The sequence below is a fragment of the Colossoma macropomum genome, unplaced genomic scaffold (assembly GCF_904425465.1).
Source record: "Colossoma macropomum unplaced genomic scaffold, Colossoma_macropomum, whole genome shotgun sequence".
NCBI classification, from domain to species: Eukaryota; Metazoa; Chordata; class Actinopteri; order Characiformes; family Serrasalmidae; genus Colossoma; species Colossoma macropomum.
In genome coordinates, this window is record NW_023494784.1 from 25,492,047 (window position 1) to 25,515,837 (window position 23,791).

Here is a 23,791-nt window from a genome sequence, read left to right on the forward strand (position 1 = left end):
TATCAACAGGCGAAGATTCCTCCTGAATGTTGTATTAATTCCTTCCATACATACAGATAAATATATAGCCTGATTTTTGTCCTTTTTTTAAGGGAACGTCTCTTTGTTTATATTTCCCCTCATCTCATATATCAACATATATTCCATCATTTGGGCAAATTAAAATATAAATAATTCAACAATAAATAATGCTTTGTTGATGCAAGTGCTGGCAGGATATTGATGATGGTGTAGATCATGAACCAGTATCTGCTTGGTGAAGTTATGAGCACAGGTGAGAGGCTTTAATGTATTCCTACACTCAGGACTAGAGTGATACAATAAATATTCCACAGTAAAACCCAGCAGGGACAGGGCAGAGCAGCATGTGCCACACACCTGGAGTAGTAAATTAGCATTTGCCTCCTACGTTTGGGATACAAACGTCCCTCCACAACTTTGTTGCGTGCGTTTGCTTGCTCTCCTTTCCTGTACCATGTGGTTGTTAGACTTGCAGGTGTGATTGTTCTGTATAAAGTACTGAATTCCACTGACTACCACACATTTATCCCTTTCTATTTTCTGCAATGACAATGCCACCATCTGTGCTTCTGTATTTATTTTGTGTTTGTTAAAGGTGATAAGGAGAGTGTTATGACCAAACCTCACAACAGTTTTTTTTAAATGATTTTCTTTTGTTTGCTACAGTGACTATACAATGACAAAACAATTTTTCACAATTTTGCTTTATTGTGAATCAATATATTACATTTAAATTATGTTTTATTCCAAAATGTTCTGATCTGAATATATTACCTCAAATAACATTTGAACATTCATTTAAAAAATTATTTTTCAGGCATTTGGTGGAATAAAAAAGATTTCTTAGTAAGATAAGTAGCACTCAGAATGAAAAAGGAGAACTCCTTCAGAAAAATAAATGATACGAAAATGTTATGATAGTCATATTAAAATCTTTTACAGCTTACATTGTATTACTTTTTTTATACATACAACACACAGTACAACACACGCTCCTGCTGGTGAACGAGAACTTATTAGTCCAACCTTATTGTCAGTGACATTGCTTGGATTGTCTGTGGTTTGAAGACGTACTTGGGCCTGAGCAGAACAGCCTTTAAATGAACATGTAGCAGGTCTACCTGCAGGCTGGAGTTTCCTTGGCCATGAGTGAGCTGTGGTGTAGACTGGTTTTCACTCTCTTCTCTCTCTGTCTGCGATTGCAGAACCAAACCCGAACCACTTCCTTCTCTAAGTGAAGCCCCTCCGCCATGCGCACAATCTCCTGTGACGACGGCTTACTCTTCTCCACAAAGTTCCTCTCCAGTGCTTCCTTAGCCCCCAGACTGAGGAAGTGAATTAAATATACATTTCTGCTGCATAGCGCTCTGAAATAATGAGGTCAGAGATCTCTACAGAGTTCATCTTCATGTTTACTGTACCTGATGGTTGTTCTTCGTTTCCGTTTCCGCTCCTGCATCCCCATTTTCTCATTAAACAGAGCTGTGGAGAAAGTTCAGTTCAGATATACTGATCCACAGGATGGCAGTTTTTTTCCTGATCTGCTTTGTATCCAAAGTGCATGGATATTGCCTTGGTCCCTTCAGAATAGGGGAGAACCAGGTTGGTTGGCACAGTGTTAATTTCCAGGGCCCAGGTTCTCAAAAGCACCATAGCATTAAGATCATCTTAACCAGTAAAGAGAGAGCTCAGTGTGAACCGTTTAAGAATCATATTTGTGCCAAGATGCTTTCGGGAACCCCCCCCCAGTTCCGGTGGGGGACCTTTCATAAAAATGCAAAAGATAAAAATGATTTCCATCTTAACTAACATTCATCCATTTTGTTAAGATCCCTAAATGTTACAATCTGTTAAGGTGGGGATAACCTTTTTTCAACTGTATTTTTCTGTGTTAAAACAGAACAGACAAAAAAATCCTCCCTGTGAAAAGACATCATAGAACTGTCTTAAATATTGACAATGAAAATATATTAATATTAGGTAGTAGAAATGGCAATCAGCTATATTTAGACGTGTTGAAAGTCAAGGATAAGTAATGCTATCAGGCTAACATGAAGTAAATACAGAGTTGTATCCTGATACAGGAGGGGTTGGGTGGCATGTGTCAGCCTGTCCAAATGTGGGACTATTGTTACAAACATATTTTACCTTATATGCTGTACACATGCTCAATAACATACTAAATAACATGACTAATAATAATACTGTACTCTATCACTGATTATATTAAATTTTCATTAAATTTGTGATAAGTTGTTTTTACTACTAAAGCTATAGGCCATTTGATAAATGATGCTATCACTTATCAAGATGAAATTAACATCACTTCAAACTTAAACAATTCTTTTATTTAATATGAATTTTGTTTAACTTTATGCATTTCCATACCCTGACCAGACACTGCCAGAAGATCATTTAGAGTGAGACTGAGGGCAAGGGTGAGCTGGTTGTTGGTTATACTAAGAACAATGGTTAATTCACTAAATAGGGAAAATGTTTTTAATGAATTGCGATTTTTAAAATAGGTAAATGAATAAAAATATAATTATTTTAATTAAATTGTTAAGTTTGTTTTTATTAAGTTTAAATTATTTTTATTGTTCTTCTCACTGTCTTTTCAATGTGAGACAAAGATAAAACACATTCTTATTGAATTGTTTTATGAATGTTATTTGGCTGCAATTGAACATTTATATTTATGGTTTAAATGAAAAGCTCTGATTATTTCTATTTGTTGCTGAATTCTCTGAAACGATAGCCTTTTAACATTGTGCCAACCATCCCCATAATGTGTTAACAACCCCATATTGGGGTTGGTTGTTATAAATGTACAAAGTCATGAATGCACTAATTCCAAAATATTTCCTGAAATTGAAAATGACTGGTTGAGATGTTTGACTGTCATTTGCTGCTAACTGGGTTTTCCTAACGCGCAGTATGTCTGTGATATACGATAGTGAAAAGTGTGCTTTCCTCTACTCAGGACTATGTGTAGTGACCATATGTTGTCATCACAAAGGAACATAAAAGAAGGAATAAAGAATATTTCTATTATTTCTATGTCCACTCACCTCCAGCCTGCTCAGCCTCTTCCAGCCACTTAGCCAGGATGGACTTGAGCTTGCACGCATTCTTGAAACTTAGCTGCAGGTTCTCAAAGCGGCAGATGGTGGTCTGACTGAACTCAGAGCCATGCACAGCTGCCAGAGCCTCTCCAACATTAGTCTGAGTGTAACCTGTTAATATCAGAACAGAGTTTATGTCTTTGTTGATCCTTTCACAAGGTCAGTATTGGCATTAATTACTTATGTGATTTAGCTTTTTGAATACTTCACTTATAATCCAGCATATTTGCCATTTTCTAGAATGCATGTACTTATGTTTCACTTGTGCAGAGTTGCTTGTACTATACTCACTGGCCGTTTTATCAGGAACCACAGAGGTATGTTTTGTTGGTATGTTTACAGTTACTGAATGAAGCCCATCTGTTGCTGCACAATTTATCACCCCCCTCTCACCATTATATCAACCAAAGGGCCACCGCTGACCAGATATTATTTGGTTGCTAGATCATACACAGCACAGCAGTGACACCAACACAGTAGTGGCATGCCAGTGGGTGTTGCACTCATACAGGTGTATCAGGCACAGCAGCATCACCAGCTAGTTTTTAAACATTTTATAGTTTAAATAAGTAAGTAGGTTGTCGAACATATTATGAACTACATGTCCAAAAGTTTGTAGACACTTGCTCATCTAGCATTTCTTCTGAAATCAAGGGTATTAATAGAGAGTTTGTCCCTCTTTGCTGCAGTAACAGCCTCTACTCTTCTAGAATGACTTTACAGTGTGTTGTATGATTAGTTCTGGATCACAAACACTAATCCAGCTCATACCAAACACAGTTAATAGTGCTTCACTACAGAGAACACAGTTCCACTGCTCCACAGCCCAATGCTGGGGGGCTTTATATCTCTCTAGCTGATGCTTGGCACTGGATATGGTGACTTTAGGCTCATGTGCAGCTGCTCCAGAGCATATCATTCTAATGCTTTTCTATGAAGATTATATAAGCTGTGTGTGCACAACTGAACACCTGTGTCAGCAATGTGTGCACCTTGAAGTAGCTGAACTCACAAATTAAAAGGTTAGTCTGGATACTTTTGGACACACAGTGTAACTGCAGTAGACATCAGTTGGACAAACCCAGTTTGATCCTCCTCAGCTTGAAGTCATTGGCAAACTTCTCCAGCTCACGGATCTGGGGTGAATCCATGTCGGGGGGCTCCTCCGGGGGGCGGCTCTTCCTGCGCAGCTCCTGCTTTATATCCCCTAGGCTGGGTTCGTCTGTGAAAAGGGCCTGGGGCAATGGGGGGAAGCTGTGGGACAGAGTACACGAGCCCCCACCCAGACCATGCTCAGGGAACTTATACAGGCATGGAGCCAAGGCACCTTTGGAGTTAAAGGGACAAAAAGAAGAGATGGGCAAGGATGATTAAAGGCATCAGCCACTGTGCCAACAAGGTCACAGTAAAGACCACATGTTTGTGATCAAGGAATTTTTGAGTATGGTGCATTATTTAACTGGCAATCTGGCAATAAAATGAGGTCATTAGCAGTGCTCTACAACAGTTTTTGTGAGTTTAATATTGCACCATATGCTAGCCAACATTAGTCAACAAGTAATGTGAAACATATCTAATTTGAGGGCACCAGTGTTCTTGAGTTTGGCACAAAAGAACAGGTTTGTGCCTCCCCCTTGTGCTTCAATTAATGTACTGCATTTTGCCCCTATTTTAGCTCATTTTTTATTTTTTCATGTTGCAGCTTCACCATGCTTGTATTCCAGGCTGTAGACACTGGGGGGCAGCCTGTTCACACTTCTCATTGTAGGGCAAGTTCTCAACTGTTTGATAATAGAGAGCAGGGATGTTCTTTTCCGTGCTATACCAAGGCAAATATCTTTTTACCAGTGAAGATATTGACACTTCTAAAAGTGTAATTGTGCACATAGAAAGGTGAATTTATTGAGATTTCTACTGTGAAAACCAGTAAAAGTGTGGGCATCAACAACTGTATATAATAGTGTAAATCAGACGTGTCCAATCTTATCCATAAAGGGCCAATGTGACTGCAGGAACGTGTAGTTTAATGAAAAGATATATTGTCAGTTGATCACTTAAAGAAAACACTAAGAATGGATCTTTTAATTTGAGGACTGATTCTGAAAAAGAACTGTCAGGATCAGAAGTATTGATAGTTTGATGCGATCCATCAACCCCCTATTTGAGGGTTTAAAGGGAACCCTGACTGTTAAGACACATAAGGTTCATTATGGTGCACATGTCCGATACTGATAAAAATACAATGTTTAAACCAAGCAAAATACTTCATTTATTACTAAAATTAGAGCAAGTTCTTTTACTAGATGGTTGTGATTTTTGTGCGGTACCAAATTAAGTTATGAATGGCAGGCTAAATACCCATTTTAACTCTAATAAATCATTTCAGCCTTTCCACCATTAGCTATAGTGTGACATAGAGAGAAGAACGTTTAGATTGTCTTATTTTCAGTAGAACTGTGTTCACTTTAGCCATATGACATCATCACAATGTGACAGTGAATAAAATGAATGAAATTGTGTCCTGAAGTGAGCCACAAGCGCACATCCTAATCAATAACATCATGTGAATAAACCATGTGCATCATGAACAACAACAAACTAACCAGCAGAAGAAGATTTGTGGAGAAGATAATTTGCTCTAAACAGCTCTCAGCTGTTTATCATTACAGCACGACAAAGAAGAAAAAGATGCTTAAATTGCACTGTTTACTGGTTTACTGGTGCCAGCCCAAATCTGATTTTTGGCATATTCAGATTGTATCCAGACTGAGTAGCACATAAAATCCAACTTTTGCAAATTGGATTCAAACCACATTGGAGATGGTTTGAAATGTGATTCCAATCAGTTTTTTACAGATGTCTCCCAGTCTGGATGCTCTGGCAGCTCAAATAGGATTTCAAAGTGTGCTTGCGTCACTCGCAACATGACAAACAATGACGATATCAAATCCAGAGTGATGGGAGAGCCAGGATTTAAGAACAGCGCCACAGATTCATGCTTATGCTAGAAAATTTTGTAGAGTTTGGAGGGCGAGATGATGCACTGCCATTTCTCCTGCATCCACGTTTGAAATCTGCATCACCAGCATAGCACACAAATCCAGTCTGATCACTTGCAAACAGCAGTGTGGACAGTTGTCTCAAAAGATCTGATTTGAAAAAGAAATCTGATTTGCCTGCAGTCTGAACAGAGCCTAAGTGGCTCCACTCTGACCAAAATCAGACCTATGACAGCCTGGATACACATTGCATGAACTTGTGTTTCATGTCTGGAACATATCTGGATACTTTGGCTGGATTCCATTCAAACTTTTCACTAACCTGTGTCCCCAGTCCCAGTGTGGCCAGATAAGGTCAGATTTTACTTTTCCCAGTTAAAAAGTATGTCAACACATAAGCTATGGCATTTCTGTGTTACTTTTGTTTACACTTTTCCCTGTTATGATACAAGTCGAAAAGATCGGCTTGGATGTTTTCATCAGCCAGGAGAGCAAGAAGGCTCTTGGCTCAGGACTAATTGTAGCCTCGCGTATTCTCCATTTTTCATTTCATTGTTTATCCTCTCACCTGCTAGCCAAGATTGGCCGACATGTTTCATGTAATTTCGTACAAATAACAAAAACGTATTCCATTTACACTTGTGTGAAATGCAGTCAATATCCATCTCTGACCACCTCTGAATGTGGTTTGAATGATCTGATAGTAATCCGCTCACAATGCATCCTGAGACTGTTTACACCTGGGTTTTCATGCGGTGAAGTAAAATCTGAAAGTCATCTGATCACCAAAACCAAATGTTGACGCAAGGTGTTAACAGGCCCATGAAACTTCCTGTTAGTTATTGACTAGTGACTGATTATTTTGGACAATGGTACCACCAGAAGGTTGTAAGAAAACTATGAAAGGGCTAATTCCTTACAAGACACAGATTCACACAGTCAATCTGTGATTCTGTGTAAAGTGCATTTTGATGATTACACAGGTGAATGGCCCACTTAATCCGCTTTTTTATGGGCAAATTGTTCTACCCTTACCATGCCCAGCTCCGCCTTTGTGCAGTCTGTGGTCAGTACTAGTTGGGGTGGGTAGGTCTGGTCCTAAAATTTGACTGGACATGTTCAAAGACGTAAAATAATTTTGATTACACTGTCAGATGCAGTGAAATCGTGAATATATCATTGCAATGCAATGTTTAATGCAGAAAGGTTTTAATTTCATTTGAATAAGAAACCTGTATTTATCCAATTTACACTACTGCAATTACGCTATAGTTTCCACCTTATGGGATTCTCAGCATTATGTTAGCACCATGATAACAGTGGTGCTGTACCAGCTGTACACAGATATTTAAAGCATATAATTTATAAGCTTGTTACAGACATTCAGGTAAGATATTTATACGTCTCATGTAACGTCACTGTATGTACTGTACAGTGTACAGCCACCATTTTGATGATCGGCAGAATCAAAATATGTTCAGTATGAAAAAAGATTTTGTTTTCCTGTGTAAGCTAACCAACATGGCAATGTTTAGGCTAATTACTTCAATGTTTAAGCAGCAATATCACTAACATTAACATTTGCTGTAGAAAAAACACCTAAACTGATCTGATAAACATTGTTGCTACACAGAACCTTGCGGCCTGTCCACACAGTTCACTGGCTCAGCTGCCTAATGTTAGACAACTAAACAAACCACACCAGTTTTTATTTATTGATACTCTCAGTACCACTCATGCATTTTTTCTTCTTTAAATGCGTACCACTCGCTGTGTCAGCAGGTTCAGGTTTACACAGTGCTTGGGGATGGACTGTGTGTAGAGCTTCATATATGACTGAACACATTACATTTCAAGTTTTCAGCAGATGTTCTTGTGCGTGAGGAGTCACGCAAAAGTAGTTTTATCGGTATAACAGCAATTTTAGTGTTCAAGTCTGAACAGTTGAAAAACTCCGGCCTCCCCTGTGTTGGGCAGTGTGTCCACTGACTGTTAAAGGCTTTAAATCAGAAACCAGTGGGAACTATATATGAACCAAGACCAGTTATTTTAGTTTTCAGGCCTGATTTTCACTTTTCTCCACTATTGCTGTCATTGAGGCAAAGCAGAAGACAATCTGATATGTGTCCAATATAAGGCTGCTGCTTGAAAACAGTCATGTGATTGAAACAGATAAATATGATGAATGTCCAGAATGTGTTTCCTGCCTTCTGCCCAATCAGTGCTGGGATAGGCCCCAGCAGCTCCAGCGACCCAGGAGGATAAGTGGCTTAGAAAATGTGTGTGTGTGTGTGTGTGTGTGTGTGTGTAAGTAAATCTTGTCATCTTCTGATTATATTGTAGTTGATAAAAGTGCAATTCTGTTGTGAAATATAGCGCAACTGTTCTGGATTACGTAATGGTGCACACAAACAATTCAACTTCAGATGCGACCTGTAGTTAGCTGGACAGCTTATTTCATTAGTTTATTGCTGTAGCTGGGAAGGAGCTCTCAAGTGTAATGCTGCAATGTGTGATCTATTGATAGGTGTTATTTTTTTTAGCCTCCCACCCACTATTATTACTGGCTGTCATTTCCATGTTGTTCTTTTGGCAGGATATTGTGAACACTGTATTTGAAAACTAAATATATTACAGTATGTTGTCAGTATATTTCACCATCAAAATTGAATATATTTTGACATATTTTCAATGTGTTACTTTTTTAATGACTGTGCCAGGCTGAAGCTTGTACCTTGCAGTGAGTTGGCTCCATTGACCATGTTGGGGTGCGGAACGCTGCAGGTTTGCAGGATGCGGGTTTGAGAGATGCTGGCTGAGAGCATTTCCTGTGCTGGGGACAAAAACCTACGCTGTCATCACACATCAAACATGCACACGTGCGTACACGCAAAGAGCAGCATTGATTGATACCACTCAAAGCACTGAGTCACGAGTCCTTCTGAAGAACGCACTGACGTAACTGAGCAGTGAGGAGGCTCAACACACCTGCCATCATGCCGTAGGTGGTCTGCTGGTTGCTATAGTGACATGGGGGCATTGAGTAGTGCAGGCCGGCCGATGCGTTGCTGAGGGCAGACGTAGACAGATGCATGTGAGAGCGCTTGGACGACTGGACGAGGGGCAGACCCGAGGGAACTGTGGACAGGAGCGCAGGACAATGTTCATGATCTTATCAGCTACATCAAAGCATAAAATGACAGGAAGAATGACAGTCCTACCTTGGGAATTCTCAGACCAGAATAAAAGGCCATCACTTTTATTGATTCTACATCCCTAAAAGAGGCATAGAGTCTGCTGTATTGGTGCCAGAGAAGAATGAGCATCTACATTTCTTGAGTCATAGAGTCACTGTCATCTGTCCGTTCAGTGTCCATAGATGTTGGTGGTGACTGTGAGACCCATGTAATGTAGACACTTCTTTTTCTGTAACACCAATACAGGAGACTCTATGCCACTTGTAGGTTTTCAGAATTAATAAAAGAAGTATCTACATTACATGAGTCATACACTTGCTGTCAACATCTGTCAGATTCAATGTCCACAGATGTTCACATCTGTCCACATTCAATACCACTGATGTGTTTGCGCTAGTACTGAAAATATGTGCCAACATAATGAAACTACTTGGTCAAAAACATACAGACTAAAATTAAGGTGGCAGAAGATTTCCGACAGGCACTGTCAGGGGAACTAGTGTTATTCTCTTGCTGCACATTTACCCTTATTCTCTTACTTTCAAATATATTCAATCAAAGAAAATCTCTGCCTGTTTAATCAGAAGATTTCCATCCACCGCATGCCGACTTTGAGTGGAATTCTATTGAATTAGGCCTCCCACCCATAATCTTGTAAAGATAATCTCCATTATTTGTTCTTTTCATCTGCTCAGCATGAGGAGGCACTTTAGATATCAGCATGACAGGCAGAGTCAATGCGTTATTAGATAACCAGGGCTCTTCAAAATGCTCGGGGGAACAGACGCACACTCTGACACGCTTCCCTGTTCATCATAACGATTTGACATGCACTCACAGGTGCCACTGCCTGAAATAAAAGTGAGTTAAACGAAGGCTTATGTGTGAATAGAAATGACATAACATCTTGAGAAATACTACACATCACATCATCTGCTTCAGTTCCTGTGTTAAATCATACAGTTAAGTAATTGTGCCTGAGTGTGTAAATTTATTGTGCGCAACAATAAGAGGATAAAGAAAAAATGTTCCATTCTCTGAGGTTCTCAGGGAATTTTTGTACATGTAAAACATTAATACAAAGAAGAAATGCTAATTTAGCTATCAACATGTCAAAATAATAACATGTCTGGTAGTATAATTGCCCAATCTGAAAGTAACATCTGTGCAAATGGAGCTTATTAGACATATCTGCATAATCTTTACTTATTTAAATAAATTATCATTTGTCATTTTATGTTGGTCTCTGCTGTCTTAGTTATTGAACACAACATTCTTTTGCTGCAGTGCGTTAGACTGTTGCAAATGTGTCATAAAAAAGTGATGTTCTACAGTACAATCCAGTGTAGAAAAATAGAGCCAAAGGAGAACATGTAGGTAAATGGAAGAACATTGAACTGAAAGCAATGTAACCTTATACATTTAAGCTTATTGTCTGGCTAATGATAAAATGATCAATATCAGAACATTTAATCAATAACCCAGACAGTAATGTAAACATACATAGCAGTTGTCTGTGAGCTTGGGAGGAGTAGGAGAAGAAGCTGAGGGTGATGAAGAAGAAGAAGGAAGAATTGTGTATATGTGGTCAGCAGAAAGGTCATGGCTTCAAAGTGAGAGTGAGACTGAGAGTGATGACAGCAGCAGGAGAGTAGCATGTCAGAGATATAGGGTCACAGCGATTCCTCATAACCAGCCAGATCACATCTCTCTCTCTCTCTCTCTCTCTCTCTGTTGTCAGATTCCAGCTGCCAGGAGCCCTTTGGGAAAACTCACAGACAGCTGTCTCTATTGCCACCCTACCTTAACTTATAACAATTCTCTTGGTCGTCGCCCACACGGGAGTATTCTGTAAGACAAAATATGCTAATTTTCTTTATTCCTATTCACACAAGAGACATAGGCCCTACAGTGAATAAAGGAGCCGTGAAAATGGTCGACTGCAGCAAAGTAATTAGACTGAATTAATCACAGCACTGGGACACCACCAACAAAAAGGAGACAGGAACCTTCAGGTGGCAATAAAACAGCTGAATTCTTTGCACTGGTTCTAATGATGATGCTGACAGGTCTCAGTTAAGAGTTAAATCACTTCATTTCTTGTAACTTTCCTTGGCTTTGTCTAATACAGTGGTCACCAACCTTTCCAAGCAAAGAGATCTACCACCCACCAACCAGAGGTTACCTTCTATCTTAATCCACCACACCTGATCCAACTTATTTTGCAACTTATTTTGCCTTCAGAATTTCTGTAAGATTCGGGTTTGAGGTGAAAACTATAGGATGACGACGATAACAACAATGGTGGTGAAGAAAATGAAAAAAAAAAAACAAGAAGAAGAACAAGAAGGAGAAGAAAAAGACAAAACCTAATCTGTCTAATACCTGTCTTCAAAATCTCTTGATCACCTGAATCAGATTTGGGCTGGTGGTGAAAATTGCGGAAGAAGAAGAAGAAGAAGAAGAAGAAGAAGAAGAAGAAGGCTGATCCAACTATTCACGGTCTGAGATTTGTGCTGAAGGTAGAAGAAGAAGAAGAAGAAGAAGAAGAAGAAGAAGAAGAAGAAGAAGGCTGATCCAACTATTCACGGTCTGAGATTTGTGCTGAAGGTAGAAGAAGAAGAAGAAGAAGAAAAAGAAAAAGAAGATGCTCAAACAAGTACACAGACTAATATAAACATTCAAAATAAAACAAGATATTAAAAAATTAAATAAAATAAAACAAAATACAATAAATGGAATAAGAGACAAAAGGCAGATATGAAAAGCCTGTGTGAAAGAAACCAGAAGTGATGAATATGTAGGTTTGCTTAGGTTCTGAGGAAACCGACTATTATTACCAACTATTACTTACAGAATAATATGAACATCTGTACAGTTGTGCAAAGATACATTGTGACACAAGGTGGAGTTGTGAGCAGTATATTACGGTCTAATACAGAATGACATGAAGAATCACTGGGTGTGTTGGAGAGTTTTGAATTTACCTGGCTGCACCATGTTGGTGGTGTGGCTAGTGACGGGTAGGCAGTCAGCAGCTCCAGGGTGGTGCATGAGCAGTGGCAGGGCAGAGTCTCCACTCAGCGTAGTGAAAGAGTCCGTACTGCTGAAGGCCTGGCAGGTCATGACTGTCTCTCTCTCTCTGTCTGTCTCTCTGCTCACCTGCACTGGGGCTCATGCAGCAGAACCAGCATCAGCCCACCTGTGTGACACACGCATGGCGTGTGCAGGTATTTATACCAGCCCCCCTCAGGACAGTTCATCCATGTTAATGCCTCCCTTCTCGGGGCTATTACCACACTCCAGCAGCCCTCGGCAGGCTCCCGGAGCAAAGCTCTGGTAATTAGGGCAGAGAGGGGTAACTCGACACTCTCTATTTTCATCCGGCAGTGAGGTTTCAGTTAAGGCCTGCCGCTGCTTACACAAATCCACTGTGATTGTTTACTGGCTAAGGATGTACAAAAGCACCCAATTATGAAATGCTACAAACAGGCTTAGTTTTTTTCTGCTTCTTAATTAGATATAGGTCTTGTAACTTCAAATATGACAATGGTCAGTAAAAAGTTAGAATAAATAGCAATGGTTTACTGATGGGCAGTGTTCATAAGGCTACATGACACCTTCATAAGGCCTTCGTGGTAGTTGACATAAACCTACATTAATGTTTATAAACACTTATTCTAAATAGGCATCATTTGTCATAAAGTTTGCATTTGCTTTGATGTCAAGTTGCCACAATATCTGATGATATTTAATGATTTTTATAAGACATTAGGTTTTGTTATGACACTTTCTGGGGTATAATGACAGAGACAATGTAACTCAGTGTATGTCACAGTGATAAAAAATTAATAATATGATAATGGTTGAACAAAACTGAGCATTTTTCTTACACTGAAAAATCTGGTGCTTTCATTTAAAGAAGTTAGATACCGGACTGCCTTAAAACTTCATTCAAAGTTCACTGAACTTCTAATAGTAAGTTAACAGAAAAAGAATCTGTGTATTACACTGTCAACTTATTACTTTTAGTTCAATTAACTCAAAATTTTAAGGCAAACTTGTGATTATTTTTTTTTATTAAAACACCATTTTTTACAGTGTAGGTTTCATTTTTGTTTTTATAAGATTTAGGCTTTGTCACACCATCAGCATCATGTCACTGTGATATGGACTAAGCTACAAAGTCAGTTGTTATAATGTACCATTACCCCAGTGTCATAACACAATCCAATCAAACCAACACAAAAAAATCAATGTGACCTGACACAGGTATTATGTCAACTTGATATCAAAGTTGACAAGAGCAATCCTTTATAACAGATGATACCTTCTGGGCAATGAACCTTCATTAATATTTATGTAGGTTTATGTCAGTTGTGATGAAAAGCTTATGAAGGTGTCATGTAGCCTTATGAATAGCACCCTACTGTGAAGTTTTACTGCATGAATATTCAAGTTTTAAAAAAATAAAAATCTAGAGTTAATGATTTAACCATTCAACAACAGCAATACTACTACTACTACTACTACTACTACTAATAGTAATAATAATAATAATAATAATAACAATAATAATAATAATAATAATAATAATAATAATAATAATAATAAAAGTGCTTTGACTGTCATTACTTCAACACTAGGCCAAGCCCAACATTAAGTCCAAGATTTTGCTCAAGTGCTATAATTTAACTACTGCACAACATTTCATGTGAGACAGCCTAGTTCACAAATCACAAAGTTCCCCCCCCACCAAATGTCAGTGACAAACTGTTGGCTGTTCTATTCAGTGCATTACATCTGTCACTGTCATAAGTATGACAGCAGAAAATCTCCCTGCAGAAAAAATAACCAATTACTGAAAAATGGTTTGACCAGGCTTTTTATGTGTATCCCATGCCATCTGGTAAGTGGATTACCCTGTGGGTGACTGTTATTGCAATAGTCCATTTGTGTAATTGTTGAAAACACAAGTTTGAGATGGTCTGATTGGGGCTAGTCTGGCCAGTGTAATGTTCTGACTTGTTCTGCCTGTAATGATTTTAATCGCAGTGCTTAAGAGAGCAGGTGACTGGCTGCACTCGTCTTAAGGCCACCCACAATAGGTCACAAGTGGTCAAGAGTCAAAGTATAGCTCTTCAGAGTCTTTGTGTTTATCTGGTACCTGTGTTGTCAACATCATTGCATGTAATTCTGTGCTGATGAATGATCATCATCATTTTCAGTGAGAGCATGTGTACAGTTTTTGTTCCTACCACACATTTAAAATCTGGTATTTCGAGTTAGTCATGAATTTTCTATTAAAATTCATTTTGGGCAGATGAGACATTCCTTTGTTGCAGTCCCGAAATAGCCTTATACTTCAAAGGCTTATTGCAGAAGTGTCCAAAAAAGATTCAGTTTGAGATAATAATGGGACGTTTCATTATAATATCTCCCCTTATAAGCCAGCACTGAATAACAACCCAACACTACACCAGATTTTAAATAAATATGAGAGCAAGAGTTACAAAGAAATTGTCTCAGATTCAGTAGCTGTAAATTAAATCAATAAATCTCACAATTTCTAATGATATACTCAAAAGAAATCTATGCTTAATTTATGAAACATGTAAACATCATTGATCATTGCCATTAATTTTATTATCATTTAATAACTATGGCTTTAACAGTCTTTAACAGGGAAAAGGTTTATATAGATTTTCCCAGAAAGTACGGTACACACATTGTATCAGTATATGACAATGCCATCACTGGTGTACAGTCAGTCTCTACCCTGAGAAAGGTGTTTAACTCCACTTAATTGTCCACTGCTGCTAGAGACTATAAGCTGTAAAGGGGCTTGCGCTCAAAGTCCCCTGTGGCTTAGTGCCTGCTTTTAAAAATAACACCTATTGTGAAAGCTCCCCGTGTGACAGAGAGTGATTTTTTATGCACAAAGCAAGCAGAGGGAGAGAGACAGAGGGACAGACAGATAGAGGACAGGAAGTGAGGGCACTTGCAGGCAAAGTCTTCGAACGTAGGATTAAGGGGACAGTGAAGAAGACCATTTCCCATGAAAATGGACAAAAGGACAGTGATTTGGGAGAGTAAGGTGATGTTTATTAGGTCGCTCAGCTAAATCCTTTCACACTGAGTCCTCATAGCCTGCCAGAGTAACCAAGCACGGCTGCACAAAGCCCCTGATCTTAATTACGCTGGGGAGCAGGAGCTGAGGCCTGGAGCCGTGCTTCTGCACCTGTTCCAGCCCGCTCTCTCTCCAGGTCAAACACACTCACACCTTGGGTTTTTATCCAGCCCTGCAGTGGGAACATCAGCAGCACTGGCCTTCTCACAGGTATCACAGCTATCTAATACCAAGCACATATGTACAGTACATGAATCAGGGGAGCACTTCTGTGTGTGTGTGTTTGTGCATTTTCTCACCCTTTTTTTTGCACAGTTTATTTCAGTACTGTTAAAAGCTGCTGATCCATGTATTACAAATGCAAATTATAAGCCAAGCACATTTTACACACCAATAAAAAATAATTAAAGAAAAAAAGACAATCTCTTAGCGCTGGATAAAGTTCACAAGGTAATTTAAATGGTGAGAAAAATATTTGAAAAATATCTTTAATGTTTTCACTAAAAGCAACTGCTGCTCGCTACTGTTCGTTGCCTGAAAATGAAACAAGTGGCTTTGGCTATGATAAATGTCATCTGAAAAACAGGCCACAGCTCGTGCACAAAGGAAATGGCAGCTCCCAGCTTTAATTTCTTAATTCATTATGCAAACATGAACTATTGCAGAGCTCAGTGTACTGATGAATATCAAGACGACCGTACGTTTAATTCCTAAAACATCTGCCCGGAGGGATCAGTGATTCGGATTTCAATGCATAAACAGAAAACAGTGACAATGAAGGTAATTTCATCAGCATATTCAATATCTCAGAGCATACTGAAAAGTTAGGCTGGAAACCAGGGAAGGCATTGCTCTCTTGTTTCCCAGGTCCACATTATCATTTTCATTTAATAAATGTTATTGCCACATGTTTGTTTTAGATCCTTAATCACATTTTGGTTTTTAGTGCTTGTGCAGCTTATATGGATTACATCTGTATCCCCGTGTTGCTCTGAGGTGGATATTAGTACATTTGTTAGATGCATTTGATGCTTTTCAATCTACGTATAAGTATATACATTTTTGAAAAAAAAAAAAAACTGCTAATGTATAATGGAAAACATGTTTTAGCTTCTCTAATGAAGGTGATATTAATCATAATATAGCATTAATATTTCTTCTTTGTGTAAAGCCCACTCCCAACCACATATATCACAAAAAAGAACATTCCTAAAAATTGGTCTGTGATGTATTTTGGATTGAAACCCTTCAATTGCTAAAAGACTGTTGTAGTACTTATGCACAGTGTAATAAATGATCTCTTAATTAAAGTTTTTGCACGTCTTAAGCTGTCTCCCCCACATGCTATTCTCTGGGTGTAATGATAATTGGAAGTAGAGTCTAATGAAAATATACAATTAATAAGTCAGATTTTCCAGTCATACCAAATCCCACACACTGTACATAATTTTACCCAACGGATACATTTGTTGCAGCTAGTGCTGAATGTTTAAAGCTCTCTGTTTACAAGCTTTAAATAGTAATCAACCACTGGCGAAGTTACTTATGCAGCTGGGAAATGCCTCATTCATTCCTCTTCCATTTTCATCATACTCTCTCTACAGTCTGAAAATGTTGAATTTACAAATCACTTGTAAGAGAACTTGAATATTTTGTCCCATTTTAAAAAATGACAAATGCAAGTTGATCTACTGTACCTGAATGTTCAGATGCTTCTTTGCTCATGTTAATTTCTCTCTGATCAGCATATATTTTAAAGCCACAGCCTTTGTAAAGACCTTTTTGTTTACGCAGATGGCACATTTCTAGTTGCCTCCAATTCCAACTGTTCTACCCCCATGCATGCTAAAACAGTGGAGGGATTGATTATGTTGTTTTTGCTGTTTATTGTCACTGATTGCTGCTTTTTGCATTCAGAGTTCTGTTTATGAGTTTCAGGAGGCAACCTGCCCTTGCTTTTAGAAAATTCAGAACGGGTGTTTTTCTTCAAACTGGTGATTTTAGCTTTAACTTGATTAATCCATAACAAATGGAAAAGTAAATATAATTCATTTATTTTGATGGAATACATGCACGGCAATGTACAAGACGGAATCAGTTCGTACGATCACAGATTTCTGTCTCTGTGTTTCATCTAAGGCTTTTACTGATTGAGAATGAAAACCTATGGAAATAGTTGGTAGCTAAGCAACAAGCTCAGTAAGAAATATGTTTGCTGCTGTGATGGCTGGCTGGACAGGCTCTCTCTGTCTATCAAGCTGCCAAGAATCAATCCACATCTACATTTTCTAAAGGGTAAGCAGAGACCAGTGATGGAAATGACCATATATGTTCAAAAAAAGTAGAATCCAACAATTTGTGAAAGAGTATCTTAATGTTATGCTGCAGTCTATGAGAGTACCGCCTTAATGAAATTGCATCATTCGCATTAAAGGCGACTATATGGGAAACAGCTTCAAAAGCTTCTCACTTGAGGAATTGAAGATTTATCCATGTAAGACCAACTGTAATAAAGAGTGGAACGTAACTGTACAGAGCAATTCACTTTTATGTCCACCAGGAGGGTTTACAGCACTGAGGCCTCAGAGACCTCTGACTCATAACCAGCCGTTACTTCAAAAATTACAGTAATCACCAGTATTGACCGCCCTTCATACAGTGCACATCTTGCCTGTTAGACTACATATATTTGACATTTGTCTGTGTTATTAAACTGCTGCCTGGTATCTTTTTTCTATTTATTGTTTTAATGTTTTTTTTCTGACAGGTTTAAAACTAGAGCAAAGCTGAAAAACAGAAATACCTAAATACCTGCAGTTATATAAGCCGACAGTTCACTCTGAAGTGCTCATTTCATCCTCAGATGACACATTATTGGTACTTACTGTTTATCACATTATTTTCTCAACACTTGTTTGGACAGCAATTATCAAGTGGATGCTACATTAGTAGTGATAGACCTGTCTGACAAAACACCAGTGATCTATGGAAGAAAGGATGCGCTGATTTTTTTTCCAGACATTTATGCAGGTTGGACAATTGCATAAAACCCATTCCTGTGCAGCTCTTATGTATCAAACGCCTTGAACTGCATTATAATCTTTAAATCTAGATGTCTAGAACCAGCTCATAAGGTATCACATTACTGTATGCTTTCAATGGCCCACACTGTACACTTAAAACTGTAAGCAGCTGGCATTTACATTATGATTTATGGCATTGTCTAGTCAGTGGCTTTGAAGCAGATAAAAGTGCTGGGTGTAATGACAGGGCTGCTGCTGTTCCTTGTAGTTCTTTAAAACAAGCCTGGAGGCTAAGATCAAAGAGGGGGCTGCATGGACCGTGGATGAAAGTGGTCCGTCGCTACGCTACTGGACCCAGATTCAAGATTAAATACAAGGCAATCAGGCCAGTTGGCCTTATTCGCTCAGGTGCCCGGCCACTTCATCAATATTACACCACACAGAGTGATATCAAAGCAGTAAGGTAATGTGGAGTGTCTATGAACAAAGGCTTCAATTGTCTCTTTAAGAAGGGAGGGCCAATGCTGCTAGTGATACAGACAATTTAAAGTTCATAAAGATTGACATTTGACAAAGATTGACTCTGCTCCTCATCTCTCACCGTATTTCCTCTGACTCTGTCTATAGAGTCACACAGTCTTAAGATACCTTTCTTTGTGTGAGATTGACACTAAAAATAAGATCCAAAATGAAACTTTGGTTTCACATTCAGTACATGGGGGGCTGTCGGTAATGATCTTTTTACAGAGACGTTTCTCAACAGTAACTAAAAAATAAATCAATGAGCTGTATACACAAGTGACATTTTGATGAAAACACTCATGAATCTTTGAAGACAAATTTAAGAGCAGAACTTTGTTCCCACATTGAATTTCTGATCTGAATAAAACAAAATAGAGGAAAATATAAACAACGTTTCAAGCTGTAAACAAAACGATGGTCCCAGAAGCTCTCTACTTTTAAAGCTTGTTATGAGAGAATTAAGCCTTTTTTCACTGAAAGTAAAAAAAAAGTCAGTATAAACGCTACAAAAATATTGATCTTTTAAACTACAGCAGGGATCTCAAAACAACAGTGGCAGGTGTGGCATCAAACATTCTAAAACACAGATGGAAAGTGCAGATAAAATTGCTGCCCTCCAAAAAATGCATACATTTGCATGCAGATGAGTGAAATGAATGTTTAAAGCCACTGAATTATGATATTAAGGTTTCCAAGCATTTCTTTTTTCACATACTGGCTTAATATTAGGACTTTATTGTAGATTAAAAGGTTCTGTCTGTACTTTGAGGTTTCCGTGAAAACAGGTACATTGTTCAAAAAGAAAAAAAAAAGAGTGCCTCCATGTTGATGTGACATTTATTTTTAGTGTAACTCTACATGGTCACGGTCTCCCAGGTCTCCTTACAAATGTAACTGTATGAGAGTTTGTTATGGATGTTAGCTTGGTTAGCCTAAATGAACAAACACTGTAGGATTTATGCTTAAAGACTGAGTGCATCTTACTGAGTGTGCATATGAATGCATCCTTCCCACATCAGGAGAAAATCTATTTCACAGCCGAGGGGCTCAACAAAAGAAATGTGACCACCTGCTGAATTTCTCACCTTCTGTAATGCACTAATAAAATCCAGCCTGACTGTAGTCAGATTGGTGTCAGAGTCAGAGGTTCAGGACATGGCTGAAACTGTTCGAGATACGAAAAGGGAAACCAGAAAATGGCACTTGAGCAAAAAACAAAACCAGATAAGTAATCATCCTTAACAGATCCGGAACAGAAATCTCAGTGATCTGCTAACAGAGGTGGCAGAAGTACAAAAGTACAAACACTCTAGTGAAAAAAAAGGGTGAAAGAGTATGGTTTACTGTTTTAAATTGCTGCCATCAGGTTCTAAATGAGTTAATGTTTTTCATGGTAAAATGTCTCATTTTCAACATCTGATATGTGTTCTATGTTCTATTCTGAATAAAATGTGGGTCTATGAGATTTGCAAATCATTGCATTCTGTTTTTATTTATATTTATTTACATTTTACACAGGCATCATTATTCACTGTATAATTTCCAGCATACAGACGATGGATTGCAGAGGCTATCCATTATAATTTGTGTTTTGACCTTTTACACTGTTCATGGATGAAGAATCAAAGTAAATTGAACTTACTGTAAATGTTTTCTATAAGTGTGTGATACTCTGATAATCAAGACTGCTTGTTGTTCGACTGCACTTGTGAGAATGAGAGGAAAACCAGTTCATTTTGTACATGAGTGCTCAAGCATAAAAAAACAGTAATAGATTTATTTCGATGTAAATGAACACTCAGGCATGTGTGTTTAGTTTTTTAATGTTGTTCTAAACTTTTTAAGAAACATTACCATAGTGTTGGAAAGAAAATGGTAATATATTGTTTTTTTTCTCAAATCTAGAGCATTACTCCTGAAATCCTGCAGTGTTAGTACACTATATGTCTAAATGTTTGTAGACCTGCTCATGCAAACATTCTTCTGAAATCATGGGCATTAATAAAGAGTTTGTCCACTGCTTTGCTGCAGTAACAGCCTCTACTCTTCTGTGTAGGCTTTACACTAGTTGTCAGAACATTGCTGTGAGGATTTGATTGCGTTCAGCTACAAGAGCAGTACAAGCTGTATGCACACAATTGAACGTTATTGCAATTGAGTGCATTGGTGTATTAGTTACAATAAAACCACCTGCAGTGCTGGAAGGGCTACTTTATGGATGATGTCAAACGACCACACAACGCAAACTCCTGGCACTTAGAAATCAGAAGTCTTTATCAAGACATTTGTGGATAATGTTAAGAATGGTACGTACGTTTCAAATGTCAGAATCAACAATATAGCTGACCTCTTTGACAGCAGTGCAATATATACAACAGAGAAATAGTTGGTTACGCAGCTCACTGATTTACTTGAGGACTTGGAGCTCTCTGCTCTGAATAGGAGGAAAAAGACTTCACTGAGTCTCCAACAACAAAGTAGCTGATAAAGGCTAAAGATTGACACAGACACTTGAGCAGCTGTGCTATTTCACAGCTCTTTACCCACCAGGAGGAAAAAAAGCAATCAAAAGACATGTGAGGTGGTGACCTCATACAAAACAATGTTATGAAGTGAGGGCCTGACAAGAAGGGGAGAGGGAGTGGGAGACAGAGACAGAAAGAAGACAGAGAGAGAGAGTAATGGGAATAATAAGAGTACATCTAGTAGGTGAGAGCTTTTTCCATCACTGGCTTTACTTCCTTTCCATCTGTTTCTGTTCATCTCTATCTCACAATGGGTGTTTAAACCTTGCTGTTAGCAGATGCTATAATGGCACTTTAGTTAGGCCACCCGTGGAACATCTTTGCTGTAATTTTTCTTGAAAATGACTAACCTGCTGCATGTCAGTATCACAGTCTAGGTTGTTGAATGAATGCTAAGCAAGCTGATATTAGAATCATAACAGTACTGGCAATAATTATTAAAAAAATATCCTTAATACTGCATTTTAGTTTTTATAACAAATATAAACATAATAGTATTTAGTTAATTAAGCAGTAAAGTAAGATGTTGTTCTGCCATTCAAGTTATGAACAGAGTAAAAAATCAACAATTACTGGCAACATCACTGTACAAAGAGTCATTTAGGAGCTAAAATTTATTGGCAAATTGAGCCAAGTGATCTGAGTCACTGAAAAGTCAGAATGCCCATCACTACATGAGAGGGCAGAACCTCAGACCTTCATGTCACTGGGGTACTCAATAAGAGATGCTCAATGTTTAATTGTAACACTACAGGCTGAACTAGTGACTCTGAATACAAAACACAATCATGTTAAATTTTACAAAATTACACAAAATACAGCCAAACTTAACTTTTAGCGTGAAAGTAGCACTGTACAACAACAACAACAAAAAAACATTTTATAAAGAGAACTAAGAAAAATTAAGTACAATAAGAAGTGATGAACAGAAACAAAATGAGCAAAGCATGCTTGGTAGCTTTGCCCCCAGTGCTACAACATTTCTGATATTTAAGACTGTGAGTTTCTGATGTTTAATTGAGTTTAAAAAGTGTGACAGTTGAGAACTGACAGTCAGTAAAGCACTGTTTAAAACTTTTGGAGTATAAATATTAAATATAAAGTATAAATGTATATTAAATGTATAAATGTTAAATTATATTGGCCGATGTTAAAAGTTATTGGAATTCAATCGGCATTGGCCATAAGTTTTAATACTGGTTGTGCCCTAAAACACAGCAATAAAAACATTATCTTGTGTCCTTATCTGTTTGTATACTTGTTTCTTCATACGTAGGGTTGAACTGTTTAGTGTTGTAATGCTATTTTTCCCCATACAGGATATATAATGTATATATTAAACTCCCATCCTATATTTTGCTGAAGACTGCATTCCACTATCCATGCTTGTGCAATTTAAATTCATGTAATGTACTGAATGATTCATTTATTTCTGGGAGGCAGGGAGCTCTTAAATACACACCTTTGCAATTATCATATCATAGCCATTGTCAGGACGCAACAGATGTAGATAATAGAATAATCATCATAGGCCTGAATTATATCACACTGCCTGTAAATCCTGAATTATGCTAATTCAGTGGCTCTGAGAGTTAGCCATGCCACTGTTCTTCCAAAGCTGTAATGAGCAACTCAGACTATTCATTAGTACACTACTGTTAGGCACAGCAAGAGCTGGTGCTGGCTGCAAAAGTGCCGTGTATCATGCCAATTAGTGAAGCTTTATGGAATGCAGATGAAGCTGTACTTTATTCATCCTAATCACACTCTTCAGAGGTATTTCATGAGTCAAACATGACTGTGCGTACAGAAGACTGCTTTTTAAGACTAATTAAAAACTTCTTGCAGTCATTTTCTTATGATCTCAATGGGAGTCTAGAAAGGTTTCTGCATCTCTGCTGACTGCGAACTAAAGATAGAGCCTCAAATGAAGTTTTTATAAATGCTTTTTTGATCATTTTGTGCTGGATCTCAGCCTGGAGCTCCACAAATAGACGAACAGAGCTTGAAATAGCAGTTTTGCATTCATTACTATAATACGGCAATAGGGAGATAGTAAGAGGTGGTTTGTTTCTCTGTAACACAATGAAGACATAATTAAAGGGACTCTTCTCCACCATCTAACCTAACACCTTTATCTAAAATTTAAGTTGCGTTTGTAGATATCATGGCATTTTGGCCTGCTTTTGTTTGGCCTGTTTCTTCTGCTCGTAGGTGCTTATTTTGATGAAGAAGACCAAAAACTGTTC

The 23,791-nt window shown here is 38.1% G+C and overlaps 1 protein-coding gene across 2 annotated transcripts; it reads right to left on the minus strand.

Annotated features, from left to right (window-relative positions):
• Positions 1-288: 288 nt before the first annotated feature.
• Positions 289-12,468, minus strand: pou1f1 (POU class 1 homeobox 1). 2 transcript variants are annotated; one of them, XM_036565483.1, is made up of 6 exons: positions 12,338-12,468; positions 9,134-9,213; positions 4,228-4,473; positions 3,093-3,257; positions 1,443-1,503; positions 289-1,346 (listed from the first exon to the last, which is right to left on the minus strand). In XM_036565483.1, exons 1-6 carry the CDS (start codon positions 12,466-12,468, stop codon positions 1,139-1,141), a joined length of 891 nt encoding a protein of 296 aa, XP_036421376.1. In that variant the 3' UTR covers positions 289-1,138. The 2 variants fall into 2 exon arrangements, with proteins under 2 accessions (XP_036421376.1, XP_036421371.1); XM_036565478.1 differs by having other exon boundaries at positions 9,134-9,283; positions 12,330-12,468.
• Positions 12,469-23,791: the final 11,323 nt, after the last annotated feature.

Excerpts from the sequence above, each read along its gene's own strand:
- pou1f1 (XM_036565478.1), bottom strand. The coding sequence starts at position 12,468 with ATGACCTGCCAGGCCTTCAGCAGTACGGACTCTTTCACTACGCTGAGT. Across the intron at positions 3,258-4,227 it reads GCTGAGGAGGATCAAACTGG|GTTACACTCAGACTAATGTT; the intron begins GTTTGTCCAACT and ends TGATATTAACAG. Across the intron at positions 1,504-3,092 it reads AGAGGCTGAGCAGGCTGGAG|CTCTGTTTAATGAGAAAATG; the intron begins GTGAGTGGACAT and ends CTTTCTCCACAG.